Source organism: Homalodisca vitripennis, chromosome 6, assembly GCF_021130785.1.
Source record: "Homalodisca vitripennis isolate AUS2020 chromosome 6, UT_GWSS_2.1, whole genome shotgun sequence".
Classification (NCBI taxonomy): domain Eukaryota; kingdom Metazoa; phylum Arthropoda; class Insecta; order Hemiptera; family Cicadellidae; genus Homalodisca; species Homalodisca vitripennis.
The window spans coordinates 146,767,228-146,792,298 of record NC_060212.1 but is presented as its reverse complement, the minus strand read 5'-3'; the positions used below and the strand labels follow the sequence as shown (position 1 = coordinate 146,792,298).

At 33.5% G+C, this 25,071-nt stretch overlaps 1 protein-coding gene across 2 annotated transcripts in view; it reads left to right on the top strand.

Annotated features, from left to right (window-relative positions):
* Positions 1–24,769, top strand: part of LOC124365003 (cofilin/actin-depolymerizing factor homolog) — a 30,390-nt gene extending 5,621 nt beyond the window's left edge. The window contains exons 1-5 of one of the 2 annotated variants that reach the window (XM_046820877.1): positions 7,880–7,898; positions 18,431–18,554; positions 21,488–21,606; positions 23,985–24,116; positions 24,301–24,769. In XM_046820877.1, coding sequence (XP_046676833.1) covers positions 7,896–7,898; positions 18,431–18,554; positions 21,488–21,606; positions 23,985–24,116; positions 24,301–24,369 — 447 coding nt within the window. In that variant the 5' untranslated portion in view covers positions 7,880–7,895 and the 3' untranslated portion in view covers positions 24,370–24,769. Of the gene's footprint in view, positions 1–7,879; positions 7,899–18,430; positions 18,555–21,487; positions 21,607–23,984; positions 24,117–24,300 lie in introns of those variants that run through there. The other variant, XM_046820876.1, reaches the window with a different exon arrangement.
* Positions 24,770–25,071: the final 302 nt, after the last annotated feature.

Sequence of the window (25,071 nt, the reverse complement as noted above, 5' to 3'; positions counted from 1 at the left end):
TAGCCCTAACTTCGAGACTACTTTACACATTTTTTTTTTTCTTGTAAGCTATAATTTTGCTAGAGGTTTTTTGTTTAAAGGCGTATTTTTCCAGTTATTCGCGACAAACCGTCTGAAAACATTTTTTGTCTGAAAGTGGACAATTTAATTCGTAAATTAGTCGAAAAGTATTGACTATCAGAAAAAACTTATACAACGAAAGTTGCTTATAATTAGTCAATTTATCGATTTTTTACACTAATTTTCAATTAAATATTGCTCATCCACGAGAAGGGGTGGCATCTACTCCCAGGGAAAAAACAACCTCCAGCACAGTGTATACTTTGAAATAGAGGACAAGTTGAACCTAAATCCAAATTTTTACGAAAATTGGTGCTGCATGGGAAAATGGTCATTGACTAAACTCTTATTGTAGAAACAATATTGATGGTCCATGTGTGAGCAGTTGTATAAGGATATATTTTTTTTATGCTTGCTGCTTTTGTTAATCTGCTGATATGGAACATGAAGAAGTAATAATATTGCTATTGTGCCAGATGTTTCGGTCTGCCTGTTGCTTCACAGAGTGAACAAGTGCAAAACTTGTTCTAAGTTTCTTTTTGTGATTTTATTTTGATACTAACAGTTTATTATTTACTTGTTAATTTTTTGTTACTCTTTAGTGTCAAAAAAGTTTAAACTATTTCAACGATTTAGTAAGATAGCATTGTGTTTTTAAGTTTGGTGAACTGATTTGAAGGTAATACTTTTTACTATCAGGTGTTAATATGTGTGTATTATGGTGTTAATAATGTTGTTTAAGCTGTTATAAATATGGAAGAAGCAGGTTCATAAAAACCTAATGTATATTGTAATCCATTTATACACAAAGGCGTGACTACTACAAAGAACGTTTTTAAGAACTGCGAATGAAAATATTTTAAAATGTCATGAAGGAATATGTGATAAATTATGTGATAGTTGTTACAAATCAGTTTTGCAGTTACCATTACAGGAACTGGACCTGAGGAATAAAATGTAAGAAAAGAATTTTTAATATCTACTCCTAAAAAGAACAAGCAAATTAGAAGTTAGGTCTGATTGATGAAATGCCAGTAAAAAGAAGAGACTGAGGAAAAAAGAAATATCCAGATAAATTTAAAAAAGTTACGAACGCGTTCAGAATTATTAAGTCCCAAAAATCTAGTCGAGCCCAACTATGACAGCGAGATTATTAATCGATTGAAAGAAAAATTCGGGTAGTACAGGAGACCAATTTTAACAACACTTCCTAAAAGCTGGACCTTGAAACAAATTACAAAACATGGTTAGTTTGTGTCATTGATACAGAAAATGAAGATGTTAAAATAAGTTTTCTGGAACCGCATGATCCATCGCTTCCATTTAAATAGCCTAGGATGCCAGACATTTTATTAGTAAATAAGACAGATGTTTACACCAAGGTAGTTCCCACAACTCAAACTGGAAAAGTGTACCTACCATCTTATAAAGTTGGAAAGCACTAAAACAACAAAGAAATTGCAATCGAAATGAAAATAAGGAAATACTAGGAAGTAAAGTTAAAAAAATCTCTAGGACTATATTTAAATTTGTGTAAATGTAAAATATTAACATGGAACCTTAACATGTAAAGGGGTGTATTGTCTAAAATGATATTATGAAAGAAGTAAATTAAAATAAATTTGATAAGTTAAGCCTATGTAAGAAGCAATTTCTTATTATTAGTGGACCTACACATTTTTATAATTAAAAGTATTTTTTTTAGTACTAGGATATGGTCTCCTATTAACAGCTACAGACAAAATCTATATATATATATACAGGGCGTCCCAAAAGTCAATAATAATTTTAAAAGGGTTGATAGGTCAGCCAATGAGTAACCCAAATAACAAAACATGACTCTAGTAAAAGTCGCTTAGTTTTCGAGATATTGACACTTTTCTGGAAACCACAAAAACAGCTGCTTTAGATGTATATTTCATGCACTCCTGCTACAAAACTTGAAAGCCGTAATGTCAGGCATGGCAATGAGTTTAACTCACACACAAGTGAATGCCATCACTGTTATCTCATTGAACTAAAAAGTAATTTTATGATTTTAACCCTTTCAGGGCCAGGAGCAAATATGAGATGTTGCAATTTTGCAGTCTCTTAGATTAAAATTTATAAGTTTTCGTAAAAATTAGAAAATGACCTAAAAGTTGCACCAAATTACTCGTGTAGATGTATACTATCAACAACAAAATATATAGATGTAGTTTTAAGTCATTTAAAATTTAAAAAAATATATTTTAATAGCTAACATGAAAAAAATTATTTTTTTATTTTTTTGCAAATAACTAAAAAAGGAAAAATAATTTTACTGTGGGAAGCTACTTTATTATATTATACATTAAGAAAGGAACAACCATACAAAATTTTGTGTTATTTCTCTCATAAATAAATTTTTTATGACACATTTTTTATAAATACGCATAATTGTACTTCGCAACATGTTACAACAGTTGATTGTAGGATCCATAAACAGTTTCAATACAGTTAAAAAACACTATTTACCAAGAAGTATTTACACAATTTTATTTGAAATTTATTTACACTTTTTCTATTTACAAATGTGCTATTTACAATTTCACTCCTGTAAGATCGTAAATTGCCAGTCATTGTAACTACTACACACAATAGCTAAGCACGTAACAACTAAAACTACTATAATATTTACAACCACAAAATAAAATCATGAAGAGTCCAGCATACAATAATACGATTACACTAAAGCATAAAGAATTAACAACGAAAGATCGAGTCAGCTGATAATGTCACGTGACAATTACGAAATAAAAATACGTAGACCTCCAAAATAAAAATGATATTCGTATTAATTATCTACAAATATACTAGGGAATAAAACAAACATAAAAATTTAATCATTTGTTGTTGTATTTATTTAAGAAAACGACGAATATCAATGAGACAATATATTGCTGCCTGGCGCTTTTCGCAGATGTCACCGAAGGCAATATTTTGCTGCCTGGCGCTTTTCAAACAGGATCTATGGCGGCAATATATTGCCGCATGGCCCGGGAAAGGGTTAAGGTACTTAAGTTAATCAATATTCTGATTCAATGATTTATGCTTAAAAAATCTGTTACTAAACTGACATGATTGTTTAAAACCCACCTTGTTTGTTGTGTCAAAGACAAGTATTTCATTTTTCAAGACATTCAATATATTAAAGCTATATCTACAAATAAAGTGTGGTAGCAAAAGTCCCAGAACAGTTTTATTAACCACTATATCTTTAATCTTATCAATACACAACTTTGTCCATGGACATGGGAGATAAAAATATACTTTATTGTGATAACCCACTTTCTACTCTTGTCAGGAAAACTGACCACAAGGAGGAAATGCTAGAAACTCATAAATCTAAACAGATATCAATATGCAAGTGATTGAGAGCCAAGATAAGCAATGATGCACCATTCACTATTGGAATGACAGCAAGGCTATTAACAACTTTCATTACATTGCTAGATGTTGAAGTTATTTTTGTTTTCATGTTGAATACAATATCCCAGAAATCAAGTCTTCAGCTAGGAGCATTGTTGCCAATTGGTGTGGCATGAGCTGTTTTTATTTTCTTTGTGTAACTGAATAGAAATTAAAATCACCGCTATTTCTGTTAGGGTGAAGTTTAGTTTGCATCATTGTGTTTTGCTGAGCAAGATCCTCAGGATGTTACACTCTTAAGTAAATAAACAAATTTTTGTATCTGTAAAGTAATTAAAGGTGGACTTTTCTACCACACTGTGCATAAAATGTCATTGAAATTAGAGGATTGGTATGTTCTGCAATTGTGTGAGCTTTGACAGACTCATGAACAAAATTGAAGTTAAAAAATAACCTCAGTGGCTATGTTGCTGGCATTTCTTTTACTTGAAATATTTCAGTTGGTGAACTAACACTGACATTTGATCAGAGGCTGAGGCTGTGGTTCCTGGCAAGCTGATTTGCCGGGCAGGAAGTAGATAAGCAGATCGGTTGTTATCAGTGTTTATTGGACTTCTCATTATTCCAACAATGATGAGATTTAAACATAACTTTTCTGTTCGGTTTGTACTATATTAGAGTGTGTGTTATATTTATGGAATATTACGAGATTAAGGGCGATGTTAGATGTTAGATCGCAGAGTAACAAAATGTTTTTGGTATATGTTATCAAATTTGAAGGCGAAACATTCAACCAATCTTATCTAGTTCATTAATTAACCATTCTTCCGACAAGAGCCATTAACGATGTGTAATTAATTAGAAGTCGTGGGAATTAAAGTAAAACTTTTAGGAGGACGACGACTCAAATGTGAGTGCGAGAGAGGGGATGGATAGCGCTGCCTTCCTAGGGGTGGCTTGAAATAGAACACGCGTCCCACACGCGGCCGATGCTAAAACTGGACTGGGACTGGTACAGTGTTGTGTCAGTGTGAGTGTGTGTTGTACACATTTGCTGCCACTTGTCACACAACTCACGTTCATGCCTTGACAGCTGAATGCACTCGCTATTCGCTTGATGTTTACTCTGAGGGTTCATGCTTGCCGTGTCGTTGCTTGATACCCCGACTTAATTCAGCAGTCATACAACAGATTTGCGCAATCCCGATACCCACCTATGTTGTGTAGTCGTCGCACAAATCCTGCCCTGCCTGGCACCACCCAGTCTCGTCCGGGAACGGAGCAACGCCGACAGCTGGTGACGGATGGGTTGCTCGGAAAGCAAATTTTGCCGGAGGACGCATCCTTTTACTCTAAACACGTGTTCACCGATTCATTCAAGTAGTTTGGCTTTCTGTATTTTTAAAATTATCGGTACTGTAAAGAAGTACCTTTGTCTATGATATGCAAAATAAGAACAATAGTAACGTCGTTAAACAACTAACCACGTTGACGAATCAAACAAAAAATGACGGGCGAGACTCGGCAGGGTAGGATCTGTGTGCCGGCTTTTCATTCGGGAGGCGGGCGTGATTAACTTGCGCCAGCGTTATTTTGGGGATGAATTTGCTGAGAAAGTTCCAGTATTTCGTATCGCTATCTCGTCGAATGCGCCATTGGAATTGCTTCACGTTTCTTGGAGATTAAGAGCCAGTAAGTCAATTCTTTATGAATCTTCTACCTATTGGATTCTTTAAACAACTCGCGATTAGATGGATGGAGCAAATAGTGTCTGCACATCACTTTGTTTCCAATCCGGCAGTGTAGTGTTTCTTCTCTACAGGCCGCGAAGGTTTTTCTAATGCCACCGTAATTTCGTCGTTCCTGGTTTAATGTTCCTCAGATTGTAAAACTGTTATAAGTTAATTAGTCCCGGTCTTTACAGCAGTGTCATATTCCAGATGGGTCGCGAAGTTAGTTGCTTGGGTTCGGATCGAGGGACAACTATGAATTAAAGTACTTCCGGGAGAGTGCTAGAGTAAAACGGATTTTCGATCGATGGGTTTAAACTTGAGAGAGTACGAATTCGTTGCGTAAAATTCATTTGTTGACTCTTGGAATCCAAGGTCGCGATTGTGTTAAGTTGAGTTAAGATTTAACACCTCAGTTTATTAGGAAAATTACAACTACAGTTCTCCGAGGCTGTTATATAAACTTCACTGGTGGACAGAAATGGTCACCAACTATAGCGTTTGCGTGGACGGGAAATTCGTCCACCTCTCACGAGTAGGAGGCTGGTGAACTAAGCAGTACTCAATACTGTGGATAATCTTACATTCTCCCCTTTCTGCCATTATATTTCTTTCGTTTCTTTGCATTGTTGGAAATGCAATAACAAAATTCTGCTTTAATGAAACTCTTCCGATGTCATGCGCCAGAAGAAATGCTTTGTTATGGAACCTATTGTTCACTTCACCCACCACGGACCACCGTAAAATGTTCTAGGGTTTATGCGTTGTTTAGTAATTTATTGTCGGGGTCGAAAACTACACGATCGTGGATGTAATTGATTTATTAAGTCATTACGACATCAAACAAATTGGTCGCGAGTGATATTGAAAAAGAATTTTTTAAGAACGGTTGAGTGTACCGAACTACAATTATTTCAAGCTGAAGTTAATATTGTGTCTTTTTAATTGTTAGCAGAATCAATTCAAATGAGTTCTCTCGCTTTTACCTTAATGACGTGAAGGCAATTTTTTTTCTTATTACAAAAATAAAAGAGGATATAATTCTTATTCCATCAGTTGCTGCCCTGCCCCAAGATGTTTATCGTGTCAGTTACTTATGTTCATTATTCAGAGATAGTGAGCTCTGGTGAATATTATCGCATTCCCCAGTCGCATCTGCATGCAATAAACAGAGAACCAGCTTCTTGAAATTCGCCGTGCAGTATTATGTTGTATAAACAATCCCATCAGACCTGAAGAAGTTAAAATTATAGTTGGATATTAAAACATCCATTATTACTTACTACATATCTAAATCAAATTTATATGTGAACAGCATTTAATAAAAACTCGGGTAAAGCTATTTTCCCTTAAACTACAGTACATTAGTGTCAAGTGAACACTCATTTTCATTCTGGAAGTAGTAAAACGTGTTTCTTATGTAACTCGTTATTTATCCGCATAAAACGCAAACTATCTGCAACCAACATTAGTCCACATTGTCCATTTACTGTGTTATGCACATGCAAGCAAAACTACACAAAATCCTATAAGTATGAGACGCTGACGGTAATTTACCTTAACTGGTTAATCACGGTCTCTGTCATCATATATTTGAGGTTATGTTTGACTCCAATTTTCTCGGTTTCCCAGTGTTGTCGGGCGCGTGAAGATTCGCTGGCGCGGTGCGGTGTCTGCTGTGGCACCCACGCAAGTTAATTCGGTGTTTCTCCTCGGGTTCGCTGACTTCCCGCTGAGCATGTCATGTGACTCAAAAGTCGCCACTTGCGTATCGTTTGGTGTACTCCATTACTACCACTCTGGCACGCGGTCGGTAGTCAATTGAACTTCATTTAAGTACAAGTCCTTTGTTAGTATTTCAGTTGAGTCTCATTATGAATTATATAAACAAAGCAAGCGAGATGTTGATACTCCATTTTGCTGCCGAGTTTTACGTACAATCACAATACTGTCCTCATCACATTCCGAATATTTATCATGGACTCGCCTGAAGGTCAATGCGACCCCTTGTTTCCCAAGTCGTCAGCGTGGAAGTAGAACTATGAATGTAGTGTTATTCCTGGAAACTGCGGATATTTCTCTCTTTCCCTTTTTAGTGTCTTTTTGCGTTTCTTCACTATTTGAAGGGATCAAGCAACGGTGTCAGTGAAGTCGTGAAAGCATACTCAAGTTCCTTACTTTATTATTGGTTTCTAAAGTATACGGTGTGCAATATTGTCAAATTTAAAATTATAAAATAACTTTTTGTCTCATTTCAAAACATTACCGATATTTTAAAAGTCTTTTGCACAGTCTATGTACATTTTGATATATTTCTAGTTGTATATTTTTCGTCTTGGCATCTCGGCGACGTGGACGGCGTGGCGCTACGACCAGACGGGCCGCAGACGGTCGGGAGGTCGTGCTGCTAGCGCTACGCCACAGCCATACTACGGCTAAATAAGGCAACTGGCATCCGCGAGTCTCGATCCCATTGCCTTATACGGCTCCTCCGGCTCTCCCCTCCATCATCATCGTTGCAGTTCATTCCATTTATCCTGTTCTCTTACTTCCTGACAATTTGAAGGGAGGGTCTCTGACAGAGCCTTATATGGTTGTGGTATACAATAGTAATTAGTGGTAGGCTATCTGCAGCGATAAGATATCGGTCTGGCGATACTCGGAACCAGTGAAGTCATCGTTTCTGTGAGACTAGTGGCCAGAGGCAAGACAGATATGGTATTGTATTCAGTTGTCTATATACTAACAGGCTAAAAAGCGTATTTTAATGCCTATTATATATATTGAAGCTCTGCAGCTTTAAAGGACGTTACTAAGCAAACCGTTATCACACCGTCCGTATGTACTCGGTTATTATTATAGTAGCTTGTTTGAACTACTCGTGAATGCGATATCGAGTTCTATTGATTTATTTTCCTCTGGGAATTAAAATGGACAATTTTACTCCTTATGTAATTTACTGTTCACTAGAGGTAGTAACTTTTAGAAACCACAAAACAATGTTCTGATTTATGTCAGAATAAGCAATGACATGGATGGATAAACTTGGTAACAGCCGTGTTGCGTTATGGTTTCTGGTTATTTTATGAGAAATTAAATAAAACGTGATTCTGACACAGCTATTATTGTATTTGTGACATCGTCAGTGAAATACGTATTGGAACTGTATACCAATGTATTACACTTTCATTAATGACTTTCTCGCTAGGCCAGCAATATAGTTTGTGCTTCACACTATTTTCAATTTAAATTATTATACCACTTGCTTTACTTAAACAAAGAATCGAAAAGATCCCATTATGAAGCATTATGGCCTCTTAAGACGTAAACCCTCCAACGAGAAAACAAACGTCTTAAGAAGTCAGTACTCGTTTGGAATCATTTTGGTGTAATCGCCAACAGGTTAAATTGAAGGTCATACTGTTAGTTTTTATTATTTTGTTTTTGAAACCGAACTTTTGACATATTTTATACGGTATATCGACACTTTTCGAAATAAAAAAACTACTATCTGCATTTCCAGGATATGAGTAGTTGATTAGGGAACAAACAATGATGTGTACACAGTGAGTTTTGAAGAAATATTCGACTACTGAGATTGCTGACTCAATCGTTTCACCAATGTAGTCAGAACTGAACCGGTTTGGCAAAATCCGACCATCTTGACATCTGTCGATCGCACCAAACTGCTGGTGAAACTAAATGACTCAGCGCAACCGCAAAGAATATTTCGGACATTTGTTTGTGTAAAAGGTATCCCACCCACTGGTAGAAGAACGTAGTCTCAGTCGACTTGAAGCTGCTCTAGGAGTGATGCGATTGGTACGAAGTGTGGCACTACTAAAATCGAGTAGTGTTGTGTTGTGATTAAATCAATTACAGAACCCACATACCGTGACGTGTACTGTAGTCTGGTTTCATGGCGGCATTTGATATGTTCGCCTCGCTCAACAATAAGTGGTTGTTTACGTAATCCTCACTGCAGATCATTTTCCAGTAACTAGATAGCAACTTCGTTGATTAATACAAGGTTGATCTTGTTACGACTGGTTTGTTACTGACAAATAATGATAAATTTGCATTGAACAGTGGAGTGTAGGCTTACTGTTTTTCAATATTGAAACGGAACATTCTAGCTGGTGTTCCAGTAGCTTGATCGGAAAATTGGAATACTTTTAGTGTTCAACCTTTATCAGTGCGTTTGTATTTAAGTATGTCGATAAATTTTAGTAGAATGATTTTTAGTTAAGTTCCTTTTCATACTAAAATTAAAAGCAAGTTAAATTCAATTGAATTACAGTTCGTTATATTCACAAGCTTTCAAGAGTCTCAGTAACTGGAATGTTGTGTCCTCGTCTTAAAAACTTTGATGTATTCATTTTAGATTTAATTTTTGACTTAGTAGAATGATACTGCATAGTCATAAATCATTCTTGAACTATAAAATTATTTACTTTTAATGTACTTTGCATTTATATTTATTAATATAACTGATTGATGAGGTTTTATATGAATATAGATCGTTCATAACAATATGTGCACGGTTTTTTTAAATCTGTCCAACGATCTATTAATGTTTTTTCCTTGAAATGAAATATTGATATCTTCATTGTGGAAGTGTGTTGTCTGCTGTCTTAGTGTGAAACTGTAATAAATCTTAAATGCCAGCTCGGTGGTACGATAGATGTGCGATTGTACTCCACGTCTGGCCCTCTCTCTCTCGCTCACTCGCGCCGCGCCGGCCGGCCGCCTCGGGTGAATGACTCATGTCCGGTGCGCGGGGAGGGGTACTGCTCAATACCTCTTGATGGCCTCCCCCTGTCCCCTCCTAACCCCACTTTCCCATTCCATACTTCTCTGGTTACCGGCTGAGGCGTTCACTCTCGAGGAATTGTGCAATTGCGGATACATTTTTTGTCGCCACCACTAGCAGAAAAATACGATCCTCTACTTGAGATTGAATTTCAATTTTCAATAGAAAAAATATATATTTATTCGTGGTAAGGGAGGCGGAGCTGTACGAATTGTGATACTAGAGACCTTGTCGTTCTGCCTTAGTTTGAAAAAACATCATGATAAAGTCACCATTTAGAGAAATTAGTTTCACATATTTAAGTTGCCCCTTCCTGTTCTACATGTACTTTTAAACAATTAATTAATTTCCAAGTTGCTTCCTATACGTTATAAATTTTGGCTTGTACTAATGGGACACTTCCAAATAGCTTTAAGCAAGCGTCATATTTCACTTTTAAGTTTGTTCTCCAAGGTGTTGGAGAATAAAAAAGAGCTTGGGTAGCCCTTAACTATCATGGGTTTTTATAACGTTATTACCATTGTGGGATCCTTTTTAACCCCAAAGATTTGACTATTTTGAAAACAAAAAGATCTATGATGGTTTTAAGAAGCAAACACCACCTGAACACTAACATTTGACTAAATAAATCTTTCGAGAGCACAAATTATCTGTTTGTTTTTTTGTGTGATTGTCCAAGGTTAGGACTCATATTTTTTTGCCATTCGCATTATTTGTTCATTTATATTTTCTAGAATGTTCTGAAAAAGTTTATCTATCATACACCATTTTTCTCAATGCCAGACTTCAATAGCAGTTTTTGGCTTATCTTACTTAGCTTGTTCTTTTAGAACTGGAAACTTTTTAACTAAATTGTCACTTCCCACACAACCAGCTGGTGTAGGCAGTTTACTCCACTTAAAAAGGGGTTATTTTATATTTGATCAATTATTTGGTTTCTCCAGGCAAGGAAATTTTCAGGTGCACAAGTGTATGGTACTGGTTAAGGTAGTTCTTGAAGTTCATATTCTTCACCAGAAAAAAGGAGAAAGTCCAAATTATGTCAACTTAAATCATTATTAGTTTTATGCTCACTTTGTCCAAAAAGAGCATCACAAAAATCAAATAACTATATCTGATAGGTTTTAATTGTCTGTCTAATTTACTGGGCTTACTTCTTAAAGTGTTTTCTTCTACTCTGTGTTTTCAGCAAACAATTAATTTGGTGTTTTCTTAAAAATCCAGACTGAAATAAAAAAACAAGTATAAACAGAATAGAAGCTTAATTACCATTGATGACCCCAACAGATTCTAGTTAAGAAACCACAGTGGTGTGAGCAAGGCACCTTCCAATGTAATCTAAAAAGATAATAGATTACACAATTTTCACACTTTTATGGCTCATACTGTTGTGATGTATTAAAGTGAAGAAATTGACTGGGGTCATAAAACCCCACCATTGTAATTAAGGGATTATACAAGAACCGTTATATATAGTCTTGCTTCTTGAAAATATGAATGCATATATAGAAAGATTGCGTTAAAAACTATCAGACTTAGTCGTAATAATGGATGAAGCACTAGTGTGGTACCCTCCTCCAAATGCTAGTTAGTATTCCACTGTTAAGACAATATGTCTTTAATGTGCTGGTAGTATTACACTATGTGGTATGTTCATTTTTGTTAAATTATGTCCGAATGGTTTATTCAATAACTTTGTAGTTGATTAAAAAAAAAAAAATGTCTTACCTGACCAAACTGGAAAGTACTATTCTTAACGTTCATAAAAGTTGTAATAATAACGGTAATGTGACTCGGGTGATATTTCACTCATTTTATAAACACCAATCTATCTTATGTTTCCTCTCTTGAAAGGTTTCAATAAAAAAAGTCATAGCTGTTGATTATTGTCCAGTAAGGAGGCAAAGTCACTCATCTCCGTTGTCTACAGATATGCAAAAAATGTGTGGACCATTTTCTCTCATTGTAACCATATATGGAATAATTCTGTTTCATATACTTCAATCTGTAATCATCAATTAGTCCGGTAAAATAAGGATGCAACCTCGGAATGAAAGATAATAAGCTAAAAATTTGCATACGTCTTTATTTTGATGGTATAAAACTTACCTCAAAAGTCTCATATAATCACGTGTACGCGTCTTTAGATATTTAAGGTCAAAGTTCACGAAAATCAGTTTTTTTAAAATATCTCGTTTCCCTTACGCTAAATGACTTTGGAGGTGGTTAGAGAAACTGTAGAGCGAAAAATTCTCTTCAACTTTTGTCTGTACTAATTTTATGTACGTCCAACCCTTTTTGAGATACAGCGCAAAGAGTAGGGGACCGTTTACCTGTATATACGATAATGCGAGGTCAGCCATTAGAATACAATAAATAAATTATTTATATTGTTAATTATTCACTTACTATTATTATTATTACTTAATACTATTATTATTGTTAGCATTATTATCATTATTATTAAATTTTTTATTATTATGTATTATTTAATATACCATATTTATAGATATTAATTATAAATTATATATTCTCTAAATAATACTTATTTTATTTTTACCAAAACATACAATATTAAAAGAAATACTATTCGTCCATGTTACTATATTACTATGAATATTATATCTCGAAATACAAATCTCTTGTACGACGTTTGCTGTTTCTGCGAAGCTGTATCAGATTCTGTAACAGAACAGTTTGCATCCTTATTTTGCCTTATTTTACTGAGTTAGTAGCAGATGTTCCATTGTTGACCGGTTTTTTTTGTTTGTTGACTTTCTACACACCGTAACGAGTGAGTTTGGAATTTCTATGTATAAGTACAGTAGTGGTGGTGAGATATTTACTTGATGATGGGAATGGTAGGGTATTTCTCTGTGTTAGTATTTCTATACCGATCACAGAAGCATTTTCTGATATTAATTTACTACAAATAAAAAAAAAACAATCAGCCATTGCAATTAAAAGATACACTCAAAATCGTACGTCTGTTAATGCTAAGATGTCGTTTTCAACTAAGGGATAAAATAAATTGTTATCGGTATGTTATCAAAGTCGTTTAGCGTAAGGGAAACGAGATATTTTCAAAAAACTGATTTTCGTGAACTTTGACCTTAAATATCTAAAGACGCGTACATGTGATTATATGAGACTTTTGAGGTAAGCTTTATACCATCAAAATAAAGACGTATGCAAATTTTTAGCTTATTATCTTTCATTCCGAGGTTGCATCCTTATTTTGCCTTATTTTACTGAGTTAAATTGTTATTGTTTTTCTCAGAGAAAAGTCAATTTTATACATGCTCACCTTAAAATTATAAAAAGAAAATAAGTATTGAAGACACATTGCTTAAACATAGGATCCACAACTATATCCGCATCAATGTCAGCAACTTGATCTTCCAAAGAGTACTGCCCTCCAGTGTGATTCTTCTTCATAACCTGATCTTTAAGATTTTTGACTGAATTTTGAATATAAAGTGCAAACATAATCTGCAGTAAATACAGTATAATGTATTGTTACTTTCACTGTATCCCAGCCAAGCAGGATCTTTTTTGCCATCTTTAAAAAGAAACAATTGTCAAACTACACTCTCCTTTGTTTTGTGGTGATAGTAATTTTTATATGAATGTTCTACTCACATTCGGTTGATGTAACATTTCTCAGCATCAAAAAGGTTTTAATCCAAGAACCCGAAATAACACATAGAGGTTAGTCACAGATTTCGTTTCAGATTACAAGACAACAAACAAGAAATTTATCACAAACTTTTCACATTTTAATTATTTTTATTTTCTCCCTTTTTGTGTCTACTTTACTCAAAAAAAGTTAGGTAGCAAGTTAAATCCAACATAAACATTAATTATTTCTAAGGTTTTTATTGATTGGATTGATTTGGATTTCAAGGATTTTATTGATCTTTCAACTATTTTAGCTACTGTTTCAGAGTTTTATTGAAAAAGCCTTTTTTGTTTCATTACTTTTTACAAATTAAAGACACACATACATGTTTTTATTTTTTAAAGAGGAGCCAGCCTTCTTGTTAGCTATGTATCTATCCTCATGGCCCAGTAGCCTGAAGAGAGAATCTTATCAAACAGAATAAGAGGAGTTGATACAGTACGACAGTATGTAATCACAAGTGGTATCACTTGTTTTCATAGTTTTGTATACGTCAACTGTAGCTCTGTGACCCAGAGTCCATTACCTCTAAACCTTGAGGTTATATACATAGATGAAAGAATATAAATACTATTGACAAAAAACATTCCAGTTTTGTTTAATATTTGCATCCATCTATTAATGTCATATAGACTTTTAGTTATTCCACAGTAAACTATCAGATTATCCCAATTGGGTAACAAAACACAATGCCTTGCTCTTTTTTTACTACATGTCTTTATAATTATGTCATAGATTTTAATTAATTACTCTTTTAATTGTGACATAAAAACTAAAATGGCATGAACCACTAAATATAAATACATATGACAATAAACTTTTTATGTAAGAAATGGAGACCATTATCAAACTCATTGTCTAAGAGCTAAGAGTTATGGTCCAATTTGAGTAGTCATTATCATTATTTAAAATAATTTGATCATAGAAGAAAAACCAAAGTGACAGACAGATATTTATTTACAATTTGAGTCTGTAAGTTTTTTATTAAAGTAAGTTTAAAGATTTCAGTTAATTAAATAAGTTCAAAAATTGAAAAGCCTATATAAATAATAAGTATAATGTAAAAACTTTCCTTAAAAAGCCGTTAAAATATTTGGTCTTGTGGTTATGTATCCTCCTACGTGGTTTTTGAAACTTGTATCAGACTACAAGTACTAAATAAAGAACTTTCAACCAACATTTCGTGTGTTAAACTAAGTTTATGACATACTATGTACACTCTTGGAAAAATACAATATATTTGCCTTCAATGAATATCCATAATACATGGAAGTAATTGGAAGAATCCTCCATAAATTGGTTTATACTAAGCCCCAGTTAGCGTTTTCTGCTTTTTTATTGATGGATCTAAATAGCAGAAAGTCCTTCTTAACTCTGAACGAGCGAATAGGTTTTACAACTTGTCAGCTGTTTACGAGTTGGCCTCTATCCAGAGTGCCGTCCCTGTCTTGACACAATTTCAGTTAATTTTAAGCTTGGCAAGCTCTGTTCAGTTGTGCGTGTGTTTATGGTTATTTTAAGATTTAATTAGCATATTACGGAACATTAGCTCTCATTAATTTCTCAATTATACTGTTGTGGGTAAGACTGTTTTCATCTGACACAGTTGTTGTCTCATGAAATAAAAGTTAAATATTAACTATACAAACTACTCTGCCACGAACATTTGTAATCTTTTCCTCAGATTTTTTATATGAGTACATACTTAAATAGTATTATAATACTTTGACTTTTCCTTCCTTTAACTGCCATTTTTTAAGTCCTTTGATTTTGTTCACACAATAATCGTAGAATTAATGGGAGATGTCCCGTTTTAGATATAATATTAATATATGTCCAAAGACTTTTAAGATGGTCATTCCAAGGATAATATCAAACGCTTTTTAGAGTTATTTATATAGTAAGATTTATTTTTAAGAAAAAAAACCGTTTTGGTTCTTATTTATCATCATTAAAAATGAAATATTTCCCATAATTCCTTGATGTAAAATAAGGATGTAAAAGTGTTTAAAATGTAATATTGTTCTTATTGGATATAACTCAAAGGTCATGTTATTGTAGCTAGTTTTTAACCCTTGACTGGTAGAGTCTATCCTGAAAATTTAGTTTGCAAAGTGCTGTCACAGGATGATGCTAATCAGTGCAATATCGGTAACCTGAAAAAGAGTGGAACTACTGTTGTCTTTCTGTTCCTAACCTGTCGTAAGTCAGACAGTACTTCGGGGACAAGTCCGACCCCACCAATGCAGTAGTTTTTTTTATGGGTTTTTTTTCTTAATTTTGATATAATTCAGTATAAAGCTTCAAGCAGTTGACATGCCTTATTTAATTTAAAATAATTTTAAATTAAATAGAAAAGACCCTTTTAAATTATTTTAAATTTGTATTCATAAGTTTTACATATTCGCATCTGATACGAAATTTAACCCGGGAGAAGTCACCCTAGATATTTTACGTAAATGGTCGCGCGTATAGAAAAAATCTAACATCTGACTCCTTTTGTTTTACAGCTTTTCAAACGTATTCTTATACCAAGTATCAATTAATTAGTTATTGGAATATTCTCTGAAGGTCCTAATATATTGATAGAAGTTCTTTGTTAGTCCAAATTAGTATTCGATGAATCATTTCGTCTGGAAAAAATACTTTCCAGCAATCTAATTGAGTCACTTTGTTTTTTGCCACTGATTTGACTCCAGGTAATGAAATAATAATGTTTTCCTTTGTAGTTTTGGTATTGCGAATGTTTGTAGGCTTGTGAACCAACCATTTAGTGTATGGATCTTTCCCTACATAATACATAGGCTGACTTATCAGAGGACCTTGTACATATTGAATATTTGATGTCGAAGCTAAAGGTGCAGTTGCAGCTTGTGAATGTTGTATTTCCATTTGCACAGTGTCTTCTTGTCGTAACACACTTTCACAATCTGATTGGTCTGTATTTGTGTTATGGTCCGAGTATTCAGTCTGGGCATCACTTTCATTCATAGAATCGCAGTTGTCAAGCTCACTCTCCTCAACTTCATCAATCCATCCCAAAATAAGGGCTTCATGCGATTTATTAGCCATTGCACTAAACTAAATAAAATAAATTACAAAGAACAGCACTCAAAACAACAACACAAAATGAAATATACACTGACATAAAAGGTCGCACCGTTAGAAAAAATTTAACAATAGGCAGTACGTATCCGGTCGAGCGTTAGATTCCGACTGCGGGTCCGTGCGCGCCCCACATCCAATCTTACCCCCACCCCTCCGGCTGAATGAGTCATTGGAAAAACACGTGCAAAAGGCGTCTTATATAGTAAAGGACACATACCTAGGCTCTCAATCGCCTAGGACTGTAGATAAAAAAATTTTCAATACAACGATTAGTTATGTTAGAAAAAATCTAACAGGGTGACCGTTCCCGGGTTAATATTTAGCCAAAAAGTGAAATTAAAATTAAATAAATTAATAGAAAGGAATTAAAGCATGATAAAAAAACATTCCCGGTATCACTAAAATTAGGTGATTAATTTATTAGAGTAAAATCTCAATTTGCTAATAACACTGTGAATGTAATCTTTACCAGCAGTCTATATATGGTTAGATATTTTAGTGGATGGTAAAGACAGTTCAGTTTATCACTATCAGGGCCGAGATATCAGTGCCACACCAAAGTATGTTGTGACTCATCCACTTGAAGTGGTGCCACTCATGTAGACGCAACATCATGAAGGTAATAAATAAATACTCACAGCAATAATATATAGCTTACGTAATATGTTGTGTTGCCCATTACAATCCTTGTGGACAACTGAACATCATAAACTTCATTTATCGGTCTCTATCGGTTTCTATCGGTCTTATGTAAGAATTTCTAAATTTAATTTAATAAGTTATTGCAGGTTCTCTTTTGAATTTGAATGTATTTATTAAATTGTCTTACTGACGTACACAAGATTCTATCTCTCCGATACAAAATAGATTATAAGTTCTCATGTGAGCAAGTGGCTGAACTTGGAAACTGAAATCATCTTCACTTAATCTTATCAAAATTCAGAAACTAAATAAACAACTACTTATGGTGTGCTCAGATGTATACAATTTCAAATTGTTCTAACAAAATAGTGTTATTACTGTAATTTTAACGAGAAAAGACAATATTTTGGCATATTTTTTGTGCTCAGAGTGTACACTGGTGTACAGGTTTATACTGCTTTTCAACAAATGTCCTTTCTCATACAACCCCTTTGTGTCCATCATTACATTATATCTTGGAATACATCAAAGACATTCATTCCTTCTCTACATATGTATATTATACTTGAAATTGCAAACCTGCCCATTATAATAAATAAATTCAATTGTATTTTTTGAATGGTTAGTTATAAGAAATTATAATCAGATAAAACTAATGTAACTAAAAAAAAAAATACTTATTCACTTGTCTAGATAATGTTGGAAATGAAGATCTTTGATTCTAGGTTGCTTTCTTAATAAGTAGGGAGACTGCAACAGAACGTTACTTCAAAAACCTTTCTGATATATTATTACCACTAATGTTTATTTGTATGGACATAATTGAATGGTCTAGCTTTAAAAGTTCACTGATTAATATTTGTAATTTCCTTGAATGCTAATTTTGCGGTATTTGTATTGTTAAATTTGCTGTGTGCATATTATACTCAAACATGTATAGTTGAGGTTACTTTCTATATTGTTGTATTATTGAGGTGACTTTTCTGACTGTTGGTTTTGTTACAGGCTTCAGGGGTGACGGTGTCTGATGCTTGTAAAACGACATATGAAGAGATCAAAAAGGATAAAAAACATCGATACGTAGTCTTTTATATCAAGGATGAGAAACAGATCGATGTTGAGTATATAGGTACGTAAGCAATCATTACTTAACTGCTATAATTAATTGGTTGTTAGGTTTTTAATAGTAGATAATGTGTGAAAATAAATTTGAGCCTCATTAACTTTATACTCTTACAAAAATTTTATATAAAAAAAGGTGTATTATGTGAATTAATTGAATTTTAATGAACAATTAGATTGTGAATGTTGTAGATAGTTCAACTAAAATTTGTGTTTTTACATCAATTATTTGAAAGTTATTACTTTTACATTTAAAACAGTTTTTTAATTAAGCCTTTATATCTCAAAGATCTGTAAGAGTTTTAAAACATTACAATGTGTCTGTGTCATCTCATCATTGTTTTTTCCTTTTACTTGAACTATATGTCAAGCTGTACATATTGTGAAGAATTATACCATTTCATTGAAATTCTAGTCACTGTGAAGAGTCTGTGACTGAATAAATATATTTTCAAAATGTATCTACTTTACTTAATGAATTTAGATCGTTTGTAGACGTTTTTCTCCAGATTTTGTTTAAATTTGGCAACGGCTGATTTGTGTTTACCTATTATTAACAGATGAGGCATGTAATACATCCGTAATGTGCATTGTATTATAAAAAGTCTTCCATTTTATTTTAATTGTATTGCTTTAATTTGTATTTGCAAATAATGTTATGTAAGCTATAGAGAATGAATAGATTACTACAGCATAATGCTTCTACATGAAGTTCTATTCCTATTCAACAAATTGTCACTTTGTTTTGAAGATATCTGTAAATTATACAGAATTAGCTAATCCCATTTTGATTGTTTATTGATCAGTAATGGTGTGTCTGATTTTTCGAAGTAATTTTATTTGTAACCTAGTTTCAAAATTAGTAAATTAGGGACGTAGTCTAGAGGATATAAATCAGTGGAAAATGACTTGTAACAAATGTATGAAGCAACAAAATGTAGAGAACCAGTTAAGTTGTACCTGGAATGGATGAGTCAGTTCTGGTGACCTCAGAGAATGTCTGCCTACTACTTCTTGTCTGTATGACCTTGGCTTTCTGTCACCTTCATTCTAGTACTTTCAAAAGATTACTGTTAAGAACTTTTATTTTGTAGAATTTGTTTTAGTGGTGTGTTTTAAAATCACTTTTGTAATTACTTATATCATAATCCAGTTCAAATAAGAATGAAAAGAATTTTAGTATTATGGGCAGAGAGAGGGTAATTTTGAATATTATTGGCAGGGGGAGGGTAATTCTATGTCAATTCAACCAGTCTATTTCATCCACCATCTTGATTAAAGTATGCTTATCTGTTCTATCCACAGAGAAAGTAACAATGCCAAATTCTAGTACTTCAACCTCGACTGTACATCTTTTTATTTCATAACAGACGCTTTTAAAGTTTTTTGTTAAATAATTTGTGTGTGTGTGTGTGTCATTATTTCTCACACAATATACATAAAACTAGTAAGGCAAAAATAAAACATTTGTTTGCATTTTTTTATCTTAGTTTAGTTTTGTTTTTAATTATATTTAATAGAAATATAGTTTAGCATATTTAAACTAAGTACTGTAAAAAGAAGTGTGATAAAAAATACCTTTATTGTAAGTGTAAATTATAATCATTATTATTAAGAGAATTTCTGAATATTTGTAAGGTGATTTTAGGTATCTAAAACTATCATTTTATACACAAAATTGGTATGAATAAAAAGTTCTAACATTTTAGATGTTTTTTTTTTTTAATTTAATTTAATTTAATACTTCTTGAAATTAGAGGAAGTCTGATTAATACAAGGGCCATGATTCATATGCTTCTTCTCCGTATATGGGTGCTGTTGGGTACCTGGTACTCATGATACCTTGTTTCTGATTGGCTGAGGGTTTTATACTGCAGTATTAATATCAAAATATCAGTTGTCTAAATGAATTCATGTTGTTATTCATGATTTACGTTCTATGTACTTCTTTTTGAGTTTATCAACATTGCCATATTTATTTGTGATCTAGCTTATTAAAAACAATGTTTATGATACAGATCCAGTTTTCATAGTTCTTATTAACTTATTAAAACATTTTTATGCTGTGTGGCAGTTAATGTACAGTGTATAACAATTAATTAGAGCTGGAGTGGGTACTACAACACAAGAGTCTGTTAAATCAAATTTTTGCTCTATTGTTTTTCGTTTTTTTTTTTTTTTTTTTTTTTTTTTTTACTCTATGCTATAGGGTTCTGTCTCACAGTTTTCCGAAGGTTCCATTGTTAATCTTATGGTATTATTTTTGTTTAGTTTAAACAGCTGATTACTAGAACATGTGTCGCTCAATATCAGCTTATTGATTCTAACATTCACTAAACAACATTAGCTTTTTTTATTTGTGGTGGTTTACACTTGTTCTATTTAAAACCTTCGACACAAGATGGCAATCATCTGTAAGGCCTCATTTATTTAACAGTCATTTAAATAATCTAGAGTGAACCGCAACATTAGACATATTTATCTTGGTTTTGTGCTAAGTCATCTTCCATAAACATTCTATTGTAAGTCATAAGACCATATTGTTCTTTTTAGCCATATTCTGGCCTTTCTCTTAGGCTTGTACCCACAGGTTGAAGTATTGCTACAATTGGAACAATAAGTCATAAAAACTGCTCAGCAGGGACTAGGCTCACTGACATCGCCCACCGTTGCTCAGGGGTTTAAACTAATTCTTTCACACATAAAGTGTAGAAATTTTACTATATAGAGTTAGTCAGAATTAAAAGATTAGCTAAGTAAATAGTGATTTGCATTTCACGTTTATTAAAAAAAATCTCTATGGATTTGTTAAACTTATTCTGTAGAAATTGTCAGTTTCTAAACATGCTCATATGAATCAGAAGATTATCCTGGTGTGCTAATAGTATGTAAAAACTAACAGAGACTTGTATACAGTATTCGTGTGTTTGTGTATGATAGGTGACCGCAATGCTGCGTACGACCAGTTCCTTGAAGACCTCCAGAAGGCTGGTACAGGTGAATGCCGATATGGCCTCTTCGACTTTGAATACACACATCAATGCCAGGGCACGTCTGAGGTGAGTGAAAGTTTTACTATAGATTTAAGTATAATTTGATTATTTCTAAAAAGATTTATTGGACATAAGATGCAATCAAGAAACTGGATCTGAACTTTGTGTTTTCTTCGATCCTGGTATACAGAGGGGTGCAAAAGTAGGTATACAGTTTTAGTTGGTTGGTAATACCCAAGTTAGCCACCTGATCAGCTGTGTAATACGTTTGCTACTAACAGCTGGCAATGTTTTCTCATTGTTACTGTTGTTATTATTACACTTCTGTCATCATGGCTGGTTACATGACCAACGATCAACGAAAGTGGGTTTTGAAAGAATATTGGAAGACAGAAAACTGTGAAAGAGTTCGAGAGAGATGGAGAGAAGAGTTTGATACACCACCACCAACCAGATTAAGTATTTATAGACTAAGAGATAAGTTTAACCTTACAGGATCTATCTGCAATGGTCCAAAGGCTGGACGACCAATCACTGTCACTACTCCTGAAAACGAAATGATTGTTGCGCAGACCTATGTTCAAAGCCCAAAAAAGTCGAAGAAAAAGGGCATCAATTGAACTGGGCATTGAACGCAGATCTTTAGGACGCCTAATGAAACGGTTAGGTTTGAAAATGTACATTCCAAGACTTATTCATGGGCTAATAGAGAACGACCCTGATCGTCGACTGCAGTTTTGCGAGATAATGTTAAACGAGGAACTTCAAGGTGCGGGAATTATTCAAAAAATTGTTTGGAGCGATGAGGCTAATTTTAAGCTTTCAAGTGCAGTCAATAGACACAACTGTGTCTATTACTGTTTTGATAATCCACACTTGACATTCGAAGAACAGCTGAATCAACCTGGAGTAACAGTTTGGGCTAGCATTTCATGTAAAGGTGTCATTGGACCTGTCATTTTTCATAACACTGTGGACCAACATGCATACAGGAACATGCTGACTGACGTTATACCACAAATCAAAATCCAGCAGGGTAATGAAGAATTCTACTTCCAACAAGATGGAGCTCCTGCCCACTATGCGACAATCGTGCGTGACCTACTAAATCGGGAGTTTCCTAACTCGTGGATCGGTCGAAGAGGATCGGTTTGAATGGCCAGCAAGATCTCCCGATCTGACACCGATGGATTTTTTCTTTTGGGGAGTTGTCAAAGACAAGGTTTTTTCGAAAAAACCTCGTGATCTTAATCAGATGGTTGAATTCATTCGCCAAGCTTGCCAAGACATAGATGAAAATAAAGAACTTTGCCGAAAAGTGTGTTTAAGCGTAACTTCAAGGTTACAGCAGTGTGTTGACTGTGAAGGCAAACAATTTGAACACAAAAGGAAGTAAGTGTATTGGTGAAGTACAACACTTTTAAGAGTTAATTTCTGTTTCTTAACGCTCTTAAAATAGATTGTAAAAGTTTAGTTTTTGTAGAAATAAACCTACTTATTCTTTAACATATTTAATTACTGTATACCTACTTTTGCACCCCCCTGTATATTGAGCCTCTTGTTGATGCATTCCACCCAAATTTTTAGTACAATTTTGCTTCCAGATGATTGTAATTGTACAGTTGAAAATTGCAGGATTTTTGCCAAACAGCTGTAAAGTGTTTATGGTTTCATGTTCCCTTTTAAATTTTCTGTTGAGTTAATTAAACAATTGCTTCAATTAAAAATAATAATTTTAAAATATTGCTGTAATTTATAAGTTCTACAATCGGTTTTTTTTTTCAGTTTGATTTACTGAAATATATGAATATTGCTTTAATACTTAAAAAAATATATAAGACCATTTGGCTAAAATCACTCAAACACTTGTGTTGTTTTGCCACTTTTGGCTAAGTAAAAAGTGGTAAAAGATTGAGATAATTCTTGAAGTTTAAAGGGTAGTTGGCTAGCTATAATTATTTTAAATGGTATGAATATATTTTATTTAAAAGTAATTGAAAGGCATAATACTAACAATTGACATAGTGCATAAGATACAACTCTGTAGTGGATGAAGTACCGTGTCTCATAAAAGGCACTGTGATGACATATCATGGTTTAATAAAATCAACAATTATATCATAAACTATGCTCTGATTATTTCAAACATTATTTATATATGCAATGGTTCATAGAACTGTTTGGATTATTTTAAGTTAGAAATAATAGATGTTTTGTGTTTTAGACAGAGTTATTTGTTCCTAACATTAAAAGTAACTTTCTCTTTATTTACAGACATCAGACACAGGAAGACATAACAATTACTATCTTTTATACATTAATTAAATTAATAAAGTGTAAAAACGAAATATCTAACAATATGCTAGCTCTTTCTGAATAAATGTTTTGGTAGTATAATTTGATTTTCTGAAAAAGTAATGTGTTTGCATATTTATTGTACTCAGGCCTCCAAGAAACAAAAGTTGTTCCTCATGTCCTGGTGCCCCGACACTGCCAAGGTCAAGAAGAAGATGTTGTACTCTTCCTCCTTTGATGCCCTTAAGAAATCGCTGGTTGGTGTTCAGAAGTACATTCAGGTACATACACCAGACGCATATTTAAAAATAGTACTTATTTATAGTCCTTATAATTGTCCTATATTAAACTTTCTAGAGCTAATAGATTGTTTGAATCACATATATATATATTATAGCGTGTATATGTAAGGTAAGCATTTCAATTTATACTCTATGATTTTTACCAAGTTGTGGTTTGTTGTAGGCCACGGACCTGTCGGAAGCATCTGAGGAAGCCGTGGAGGAAAAACTGCGCGCCACTGATCGGCAGTAACTGCCCCAAGTCTCTAGGAAAAATAAGACGAGACGCGGTTGAGCAGAAGGCACGGTGATCCTTGTATCGCTAGTTTCTGCTCCGAGTCTCATTCAAGCATTTATTTATTTATATTTATTAGCAAAATTATAAAGTTTTGTTTTGGGTTTGCGAGTGGCCCCTGGCCCGTGGAGTGACTAGTCAAACAGAAACCGTTGTACTAAGGTAAGCCCGTGCCGGTCTGCTCACTCGTGCTGTACTTCTTGTTATTCTTACCGCTAATTATTTTTCCTAGACAATTTTGTACTGATTCATGAAACAAAAATTACATATTATGTTGTGTAGATGTATTTTCATTTTTTGATCGAAGCTGGATATAGGCTATAATTATATTATATAATATAATTCTTTTCATTTCTAATGTTTGAATTTTATTTTCCTTCATTCCTTTAGATGTGTACGCATTGTATAATTATATCAATATGTATATTTAATAGATGAAGTACGAAAAGACACGGTTTAGTTATTGGTAATTTGCGTTCTGCTGCTGGCATTTATCTGTAAATAGAAACAGCTGATAACGTGCCAATGAATGTAGAAAATAATTAACTGAATCAAGATGATATTTACAAAATTACAAAAATGTGTTTATTACATCTTCTATTTACAGTTTTCAAACAAAAAGTATTGTACAAAAATATAGTTCTAGTGAACTGTAATTTG